Source organism: Marmota marmota, unplaced genomic scaffold, assembly GCF_001458135.2.
Source record: "Marmota marmota marmota unplaced genomic scaffold, marMar, whole genome shotgun sequence".
Lineage (NCBI taxonomy): Eukaryota > Metazoa > Chordata > Mammalia > Rodentia > Sciuridae > Marmota > Marmota marmota.
In genome coordinates, this window is record NW_025999898.1 from 1,787,043 (window position 1) to 1,797,982 (window position 10,940).

A 10,940-nucleotide genomic window follows, 5' to 3' on the forward strand; every position below is an offset into this window, starting at 1 on the left:
TTTTTTTTTTTTTTTTTTTTTTTTTGGTATCTGGTATTAAATCCAGGGGCAATTAACCTCTGAGCCACTTCCCCAGCCCTTTTTTTTTGTTTTCTTTTTTAAACTTTTTGAGATAGTCTCTCTAAGTTGCTCAGAGCCTCACTAAATTACTGAGGCTGGCTTTGAATTCCTGCGTCAGCCTCCCGAGCTTCTGGTATTACAGGCGTGTGCCACCGTGCCTTGCTTTCTTATGAATAACTTTTTAAGCCAGCTTGAAAAATCTGAGTGGGATTCCACCTCTTGGGTCCCCTTCTTCCTCCGGGAGAAGTCTTTTCTGCTGTCCTTTAATAAACTTCTAATTTCTACTCTGAAATAAAAAAAAAAAAAAAAAAGAAAAAAGAAAAATCTGAGTGGGCAAAGAGAAGGGAATATCAGCCTGTGGAACTTTGAAAAGAAATTCAAAGTGATTGACAAGGACCCACGTTCTTGAGTTATCAGTCACTTTGACAGTGACATCAGCACCATCACTGCTTATTTGTTTTCTTTTTTTTTTTTTTAAAAAGAGAGAGAGAGAAATTTTTTTTTTAATATTTTTTAGTTTTCGGCGGACACAACATCTTTGTATGTGGTGCTGAGGATCAAACCCGGGCCGCACGCATGCCAGGCGAGCACGCTACCGCTTGAGCCACATCCCCAGCCCTTATTTGTTTTCTTATTACCTTTTCCCTCTCTTCATTTTCTCTTACCTCTCTTATGTTTTTATAACTCCCTTGAACAGGTTTCATTTACTTTGTCATCTATGTTCCTGTTAAATATTGGGGATACCATCAGGCATTTTCTTGTCTTAAAACATTAATCTCCTTAGCATATAAATGAGTTGTAATTACCACATTGTGGGAACAAAAAATATTTTTTTAGTCTGATGAATTAATTTGAAATAATTCTCAAATTCATTTATTAAAATTAAAATTTTAATTTTACTTTAGCATCTTTAATCAGTAAGATCTATATTATAAGTTTTTAATCTTCATTTCTTGCTTAAGTAGTTTTAAGTTTTTTATTTGAAAAGGTTAAATATGTCTATTTTTAATTTATTTTGGTGTTTATTCTTCTTTAAGAAGGCTAGAATAATAAGAAACTGATTTTGGAATACATGCTAGCTCCAACTTCATCTTGTCTAACTCTCTCTCATGTTTTTCATGGCCCAAGGTTTTACTATGAGCAGAGACTACTACGGAAAGTCTTTGAAGAATGGAAAGAAGAGTGGTGGGTTTTGCATCGAGAATGGAAACTCTGTGTTCGAGCTGACTGTCACTACAGGTCAGATTTTGTGTCATATTACTTCAGTTTTACACATTTTTTAAAATACCTGTAATACCAGATACTTTTTTTTTTAAAAAAAGTTGGACGCAATACTTTTATTTGATTTATTTATTTTTATGTGGTGCTGAGGATTGAACCCAGGGCCTTGCATGTGCTCAGTGAGTGCTCTACTGCTGAGCCACAACCTCAGCCCCCAATTTTACACATTTTAATATATAGATTTGACATATTGTCAGATTCCTTTTGGCATGTTTTTGGTCAAAAAGAGTAAAGTTAGATTGCTTTCTGGTTTTCTTCAAATCATTTTTAGAGTAAGCAATTTGAAGTCCTAAATTAAACCCAAGCATGTATGCGTGCACTTGCATGTGTGTATACATATGCATACACACTCCTAATAACCATTATATATTGGTCATGCTAATGATTTGAATGGGGTTTCTCACTGATTCTCACTTCTATATAATTTCTGAGAGTATTCTATTATTTAAAAAATATTGTTGTAATTCATGTTGATTATGGGAGAAAATATATGCCCAATATAGAACATGAAGAAAAAAAAAGGAAAATGGAAATAGAAAGTAAACATTCTTTTTTGTTGTTGTGTTGGGGATTGAACACAGGGCCTTGTGCATGCAAGGAAAGCACTCTACCAACTGAGCCATATCCCCAGCCCCAGTAAACATTCTTAATCCTTGATGTTCACATTCACATTCCCTGAGATGAAGGGGATAAAGTAAAACTTGTGAATTAGATCAAATACACATTTTTTTAGATCTTTTCTTTTTTAAAAAAGTATATATACATTATATCTTTAAGATGATATTGACTGTCATTATAGTCACTTTTAGTTGGGACAGGACTTCTGACTTCTGACTATTTCAGATTAAAAATAGATCCATTGAGGTCCTGGCATGGTGGTGCATGCCTGTAATGCCAGTAGCTTGGGAAGCTGAGGCAAGAGGCTTAAAGTTCAAAGCCAGTCTTAGCAAGTTAGTGAGGCCTTAGCCAACTTAAAAATACCCTACACTAAATAAAATATAAAATGGGCTGGGTATGTGGCTCAGTGGTTGAGTGCCCCTGTGTTTAATCCCTGGTACTTAAAAAGAGAGAGAGAGAGAGATTTTCAGTAGTTCTAAAAGCCTACACTTAAATTTGAAATCAAGCTTTAGAATTGGGGTAGTGAAATTATGGAGGGATGAAAGTGTTAAGATGTGTGATGTCTATATAAAGGAGAAGAAAAAGGAAAAAGCTCCATTGACCATATTGCAGTGACAAGGAGAAGTAATGTTTTTCAGTGTGGATGATTAGAATGATATGAGTGTCCTTCCAAATGTCATGGCTTTGTGCATGTTGAAAGTGAAGTTATTCTCGGAGAAGTCAAGCTTTTCTTCCTCAGTGATATTTTAAGGTATAGAGAATGAATCTTTCTCTATATAATTTATCCTCCTACTTTCAAGGAGGATAAATTTCTCTGTGATTGTAGGAAATTGAATTTTTGCTTAGGTGCTGATAGGTTTTTTTGTTCTATATTCCATGTTCTGAGTATAGAATAGATGGGTGTGTTGGATTAAGAGTTGTTTTGTCTTAAAAAGCCATTAGTGTTGCATACCAGTGCAGTGTTTCATACCTGTGATCCCAGCAACTTGGAAGGCTGTTTCAAGGGAATCTCAAGTTCAAGGCCAATCTGGGCAATCTGTCTTAAAATTAAAATAAAAAGGGCTGGGGATGTAGCTCACTTCTAAATCTCCTCTGGTTTCAATCCCCACTATTAAAAAAAAAAAAGTATTACTTCTCCTTGGCACTGAAATATGGTCAGTTGTACCAGGTGCAGTGGTGCATGTCTGTGGTCCCAGTGACTGTGGAGCCTGGGGCAGGAGAGTTGTGATTTCGAGGCCATCCTCGGCAATTTAGTGAGATCCTGTCTGAAAATTAGAAAGGACTAGGGATGTAGCTCAGTGGTAAAGTGACCCAAGACTCCGTCCTCAGTACCAAAAAAGAAAGAAAGAAAGAAAAAGAATCAATGCCATATATCATTTGTTTTTCTGATTCCTCAGATATTACTTGTACAACCTAATGTTCCAGTACTGGAAGATCTATGTGCATCAGCAGCAGGAGATGAAGAACAAGTACATTAGAGCTGAGGATCATGGTGAGAAAAGGAACCATATGTGTAAAGTAGATGCCCACATTTACTTTCACAGGAGCTCTTGAGAGGGATAAACAGATTGTCTGGAAGCAAGAATAACTCAAGATTAAAGGGAAGATTCCATTTCACATTTTTCAGAATGCATAATCTCTGGGGTATATGATCACATCTCTATGATTTTCTCCGTATGGCATGGTTTATACACTTAAGACTCATTTAATGAGAATTTGTGTGTCCTGGCAATGCTGGTGGGTTGTTCTGGCTATGTATCTCCTATGGCACTTGGGGCTGCAGTCTATTTGGCTGCCATGTATCAATTTGCCAGATATTTGAGAAGAGCCATATACTGCTCATTTCTGAACTGTTTTGCCCAGGTTGCTTCTTAGTGATCCAGTGATTAGTTGAGTGCTGGTTCTTTTCTGGTTCCTCCATAAGTAGAGTCCAGAAACCCATCTGAAGAGTCCAAGGGAAAAAGGCACAGGGTTTCAAAATGATTATGTAACCTGCATTAGCTACTGCCTTATATGCATTCCATATGACTCTCCTGCAGGTACTTCAAACTCACCCTGCATGTCACAAGTACTTATCAACTCCCTTATCATGTAGACCTGCTTTTCTTTCTACTTTTCCTAAGTGAGAAGCCTTTGTTAGGAATAGCCTGTTCATTTCTTATGCCTCAAATCATCAGTTATCTAATATTATATGATAGTCCTCTGTGGTGTCACTTGTAGTCTTTTTTCTTTGCCACTGCCTGAGAGTAATCCTCATCTTTTCTACAGAATGTTATGTGTATCTTTTCAGTCATTTCCTTGCACTTATTTTCTCCCTCTTCTCATTGTGTGCATAGCTAAAGCATGGTAAGACACAGAAAATATCATATCACTCTCTTGCATAATAGTTCATTTGGTCTAGGCATGTTGGCACTTTCCTATAATCCTAGTTACTCAGGAGGCTGAGGCAGGAGAATCACAACTTTGAGGTCAGCCTCAGCAACTTAGACCCTGAGCAGCTGGGATTACAGGTATCTGCTACTGTGCCCAACCATTTTCAAGCCCATTTCAAAAGGTGAAAGATTTATGTGATCTGAAGAGAAACCAAAGTATCAGGTTTTTGTTTTTTCCTTTTTTTTAGGTGGTACTGAAGATAGAACTCACAATAATATACCACTGATGTACACATCCAGCTCTTTTTAAAAAAAAAAAATTGAGATATGGTTTCACCAAATTGTCTAGACTAGGCTTGAATTTATAATCCTTTTGTGAGGCCTCCCAGGTAGATAGAATTATAGGCTTGTAACATCATGCCCAGCTCCAGGCCTGTTTTATTTATTTGTTTATTTTTATGTATTTGTTTTTATCATTATTTTAGTTATACATGGCAGTAGAATGTATTTGGACATATTATATATACTTGAAGTATAACTTTCCTTTCCTCCCATACTGCCTGTCCAATCTGGTGAATCTCCCCTTCTCCCTCCCTGCCCCCATTGTGAATCGGCATCCCCATATCAGAACTTTTGGTTTTTTGAGATTGGCTTATTTCACTTAGCTTGATAGTCTCCAGTTCCATCCATTTACTGGCAGATGCCATAATTTTATTTTACCAAAGTGATGATACCATTTGTATTTCCATCAGCAATTTTTGAAGATTCTACTTGTTCTATATCCTCACTAGCTCTTAGTGTTGCTATCTGAAAAAAATTTTTAACTGTATTGATAGGTCAGTACAGATGTCACATTGTGACTTTAGTTTGAATTTCCTTAATGAGTAATGATGTTGAGTATCTTTTCCTTTGCTTATGTTCTTATCTGCAATATCTCTCTTTTGGTGAAGTGTCTGTTCAAGATCTTTTATTCTGGGCTGGGGCTGTAGCTCAGTGTCAGAGGTCTTGCCTAGGACATGTGAGGCACTGGGTTCAACGCTTAGCACTGCATAAAAATAAATAAAATAAAGGCATGCTGTCCATCTACAACTCCAAAAAAATAGAAAAAATAAAAATCTTTTCTTTGGTACTGGGGATTGAACCCAGCAGTGCTTAACTCTTGAGCCACATCTCTAGCCCTTTTTATTTTTGTATTTTGAGACAAGGTCTTGCTAAATTGCTGAGGCTGGCTTTGAACTTTAGATCCTCCTGGCTCAGGTTCCTGAACCTCTGGTACTAGACATGTGCTACCATGCCCAGGTTTTTGTTCTTTTAAATTGGGTTGTTTGGGTTCTTGTTCCATTTTCAGGGTATTTAAAAAATGTATGTATTCTAGTCTGGGTATAGTGGTGCATAACTCTAGTGCAGCTACTGGGAAGAGGTTTGAGACAGGAGGATTACTTGTTTCTGATTTTAAGGGAAAATTATTCAGTCTTTAACCATTAAGTATTATGATAGGTTTTTGTAGATGTTCTTCATCAGGTGAAGGAAGCTCCCTTGTTCTGAGTATTTTTTGCTGACTTGATAGTTTTTCTGTATCAATTGCCATGATAATATATCTTTTTTTTAGAGACACAGATCTTACTGTGTTTCTGAATTTAAACTCTTGGGCTCAAGTAATCCTTTTGCCTCAGCCTCCCTAGGAAGCTGTGATTACAGGTAGTGCCCAGTTCTATTCTTTTTTTAGTTCAATACTATGATGAATTATTTAGAGCGATTTTTGATTTTTTGAATCAACTTTACATTCCTCAGAGTACTTTCACTCTTTATATATTACTGGGTTCAATTTCTAAATTTTTTTTTTTTTTTTTTGGTACCAGGCATTAAACCCAGGGGGCACTTAACCATTGAGCCATATCAATATCCCTTTTTATTTTTTATTTTGGAATAGTATCTCACAAAGTTGTTTAGGGCCTTGCTAAGTTGCTGAGACTTGAGACTGGCTTTGAACTAGGAATCCTCCTGCCTCAGCCTCCCAGGCCGCTGGGATTATATAAGTGTGCCACTATTTCAGACTTCTTTGAAGATTTTTGCTTCTGTGTTCATGTGGGATGTTGCTCTGTTGTTTTCTTTTGTCATAATGTTTTTGTCTGGTTTTGGTTAATGCTGGGTAATACGGGCCTCACAAAAAGTTTTGGAAAGTATTTCAGCCTCATCTATTTTCTGACAGAGATTTGCAGAATTGGTTTTATTTGTTCCTTAAATTTTCAGTAAAATTCTCTGATGAAATCCTCTAGTCCTGGCATTTTCTTTGTTGAAGGATATTAAACTTTGAGTTCAAGTTTATAAATACATGTTAGGTTATTTTGGTTATTTTTTGAGTGAGTTTTCAAGGAATATGTTTTTCAAATATGTTATCAAATTTATGGGCATGGAATATTTCATTATAATAACTTCAGTGTGTTACAGAATCTGTAGTCAAACTCTTTTTTTAATTCTTGATATTGGTAAAAATGTATGTCTTCAGTCTTTTTATTTTTGACCATTATGATTTTTTTATTTGTTCTTTTTAGTTAAAGGTGACAGTAGAATGTATTTTGACATATCATACACTCAAGGAAGCTTTGGTTTTAATTTGGTCTTCTTTTTCTAGTTTCTTAGAATGTAAATTGAGGTTATTGATTTAAGACATTACTTTTTTTTTTCTAAGATAAGCATTTAGTGCTACAAATAAAGTTCCCTTAAAGTGTTTTAACTGCATCATGCAAAATTTAATGTTATATTTCTGTTTTCATTCAGTTAAAAAAATGCTAATTCCACTTATGATTTTTCCTCTTTTTTTTTTTTTTTTCTCCTTTTTTTGTACTGGGGATTGATCCCAGAGGCACTCTACTATTGTCCTATATTCCCAGTCTTTTTTAGTTTTTATTTTGAGACACGATCTCACTGAGTTGCCCAGACTGGCCTGGATCTTGTAACCCTTTTGCCTCAGCCACCAAGTTGCTGGGAAGAGGCATAGGCCCCATAGATTATTTAAAAGAATGCTTAGTTTCCTAATATTTGGGTATCTTCTTGTATCCTTTTGTTAAGAATTTCTAATTTATTCCATTATGGATTAGAGAATAAGATACAGTATGATTTCAGTCCTTTTATTTATTTTTTTTATTATTCATTGTTCAAAACATTACAAAGCTCTTGACATATCATATTTCATACATTTGATTCAAGCAGATTATGGACTCCCATTTTTATCCCATATACAGATTGCAGAATCACATCGGTTACACATCCACTTTTTTACATACTGCCATACCAGTCCTTTTAATTTTAAGGTTTGATTTGTGGCCCAGAATATGTCCTGTCTCATAAATGTTATCTATGTATTGTGGAACAGAAGGGAAAAGTCACTTGAATTTTTAAGAGAAAAATATATATATATTTTTTTAAATATTTATTTATTTATTTTTTGACGGACACAACATCTTTGTTTGTTTGTGGTGCTGAGGATCGAACCCGGGCCGCACGCGTGCCAGGCAAGCACGCTACCGCTTGAGCCACATCCCCAGCCCGAGAAAAATATTATTTCTGACTTATGTGTTCTTTCAGGCCATGTCCGTAGACATCTGAAGTACTATTCACTATTGTGTAAAAAGTTTACAAGTACTTTCAGGCCTTAAGGAGAATTATGGTCACATTGTCACATATATCAAAATCATGGCAGAGACAGTTAATGCAGATTCCTATGTTATATGTCTAGAAAATATATACATTTTCATGAATTATTAGATACATTTTTCATGAATTATCTCATGTATGATTTATAGACATACCTGTAAGAGAACATCATTTTACAGATGAGGAACATTTATAGGTTACTTAGCCTATAAGTGAAAAAAATCAGTATTTAAAAAAATCAGTAATGAAACCCATCTTTAGTTGGGCACAGTGGTGCACACCTGTATTCCCAGCAGTTTGGGAATCTGTTGCAGGAAGATGGAAAGTTCAAGGCCCACCTCATCAACTTAGCAAGGTCCTAAGGAACTTAGTGAGACTCTTTCTCAAATAAAAAATAGAAAGAGCTGAGGATGTAGCTCAGTGGTAGAGTGCTACTGGGCACTTTCAATCCCCAGGACACCACCCCCCAAATAAAATTTTAAGAAATCCCGCTTATCTTACTTGAGCCCAGACTCTAGACCTCAGTACCATACTAGTCCTCATTACCCAAAGTATGCTGAATCCTGAGGTCTGGGATGAGCACAAGGAAGAGAGATGTTAAAATCTCCTTCATATTTTGATTTGAAATATACAATATATCTTTAGTACTCCTGGCCACATTTTGGAGAATGTTCAAAAACTAGTAATTTTATTTTCTCCATTATGTTCCATAAAGCAAAAAAAATTTTACTTCATTAGTGATGGTTTTCATAATGGAAGTGGAATTTACTAGGAGAACTGTGAGCCCTTGCATCTCCTATTTGTAATAAATTTGTCTTTCCTTCATGATCATTAATTGTCCTTTATATTCTGTTTCCCAAACAGATAAATCCTTCTTCTTCTGGGCTTTTTTTTTTTTTTTCCTTTCTTTCTTTTAAATAAGATGGAGTCTTGCTATGTTGCCTAGGCTGGCCTATATCTTCTGGATGCAAAGAATCCTCATGCTCAGCCTCCTGAGTAACTGGGACTAGAGGTTTGTGATAGTATCTCTGGCCCATTCCTTCTTTTTGTCTAGCTTATTCTACTTCAAATAGCAAGTTTTGTAGCATGATTTTTTCCTTCTTTATATTAAGGAAAGATTTAAATAATAAACTTTCATGTATCCATTACCCAACTTAAACAATTATAACTCCTACCCGTCTTTTCACATCCCTGTGGTGCTCCCTTTTTTTGCTGCCTGTTTATTCACGTCATTTCATCTATAAATACTGTAGAAAATATATTTATTTAAAATAAGAAATTTTAGAGTGAAGGATTTCTGAACAGTTCAGTATGTTGGTTTTCCTGTAAATGCTTTGTACTTGCCATCCTTGTTTTTGTTTTGAGTCCTTTTAATTTTGTACCACTTCACAACATTTCCAGCAGGGGGCACCTGAAGGCTGTAGGGATTTAACTATTCAAAGACTGGATGAGTACAGAGCACCTTTGAGCTTTCATTGTAACCCAGAGTAATGCATCCTCTGTCAGCCCTTTAAAAAACATCTATCTCTCGCTGAGTGTGGTGATGCACACCTGTAATCCCAGTCACTCGGAAGGCTGAGACAAGAGGTTTGCATGTTCTAGACCACCCTCAGCAATTTAGTGAGGTCCTAAGCAATTTTGCAAGGCCCTGTCTCAAAAAAAGGGAGTGAAGATATGGCTCACCCCTGGTTAAGTGCCCCTGGGTTCAGTCCTCAGCACCAAAAATAAAATAAAACATAAAAAACATCTCTGTGTCTAGATGCAAAGCAAAAGATGCGACAAGCCTGGAAGTCCTGGTTGATCTATGTGGTTGTTCGTAGGACCAAATTGCAGATGCAGACCACTGCTCTGGAGTTTAGGCACCAGAGTATCTTACGGTGAGTATGCTCAATTACCCTACAGATTAACAGCCATTATTTTACCTCAACATGCTTCTTTAACCCGCCTTAAAAAATGTTTTGAATACAGCTTATGCCTAATAAATATGTATTGATAACTTGTTCAACAAAAAGATTAATCACATGATTCCTTATAATCACAATAAATACTTATTGAGTATATTACTCTGTTATAAACCCTATGTTCAACAGCTGTTGTTTAATGATGACCTTAAAAAATAATTTAAAGAAACCCTGTGTTAAGTTAGTATGTATGTCAATTTTTTAATGTAAAGTATCTCATTTAATTCTCATCATAAACTTTATAATAGACTCAGGAAGGTTGAGTAACTTGTCTGAACTCATATAAGTTATAATTGGTAAAACTAGGGCTCATCCACCCTTGCTATGCTCTTCATTGCATCACATCAGCATTGTGGACACACTGGAAGAACATGAAGTAGTTGTGATATGTGTACCAATGAGATACTTTATAATGAGACTAATTCCCCTATATATTGTCTCTGATGGTTCTTTGGGTCCTGAATGGCAGTATACTGAAAGCTCAGCATCTGCCCAGAAAAACTGGGCACTAAATATAGCATGGATAGCTTTGCAGCTTCACTGACTTGGATTTGTAACCCTGTTCCAGCATATATTATTGGGTCACTTCACTTCTCCAAGTCTCTGATTCCTCGTCTGTGAAACAGGCTTACGTGGCATAGAGTGTCTTTCAAGGTTGCCATTGAGAATAAATAAAGTAATATTTTTAAAGTAGTTAGCAGTGTCCAGAACATCAGTGGACATAAAAAAAAATTATTTAAATAGAAATAACATAATAATAACATAATTTATTTTAAATTTATTCAGTATTTTGAAATAGTATGCAGTTCTACTTGAATCTATGGAAAATATATTTTATACAATCAATTTATTTACTTAATGTATATTTATTGAGGCCTTAAAATGTTCTGGGACTATACTGGTGCTGGGGCTATGTTCAGGGAACTTGTAATTCCTTAAAGTTTTGTTTTTGTTTTTGTTTTTTGACATAACTTTAAAAAAAAAAAAAAAAAAA

General features: G+C 35.6%; 2 protein-coding genes across 7 annotated transcripts in view; one reads left to right on the plus strand and one right to left on the minus strand.

Moving 5' to 3' along the window:
• Sfi1 (SFI1 centrin binding protein) overlaps positions 1-10,940 on the plus strand; it is a 77,527-nt gene that overhangs the window by 23,194 nt on the left and 43,393 nt on the right. For all 5 annotated transcript variants that reach the window (XR_007345671.1, XM_015504892.2, XM_015504895.2 and 2 more), the window contains exons 5-7: positions 1,189-1,299; positions 3,357-3,451; positions 9,745-9,862. Coding sequence is in view for 4 of the 5 variants with exons in the window: in XM_015504892.2 (XP_015360378.1) it covers positions 1,189-1,299; positions 3,357-3,451; positions 9,745-9,862 (324 nt within the window). In the remaining variant the exon portion in view is untranslated. The remainder of the gene's footprint in view (positions 1-1,188; positions 1,300-3,356; positions 3,452-9,744; positions 9,863-10,940) is intronic.
• Positions 1-10,940, minus strand: part of Pisd (phosphatidylserine decarboxylase) — a 122,615-nt gene that overhangs the window by 18,218 nt on the left and 93,457 nt on the right. The window lies entirely within an intron of this gene.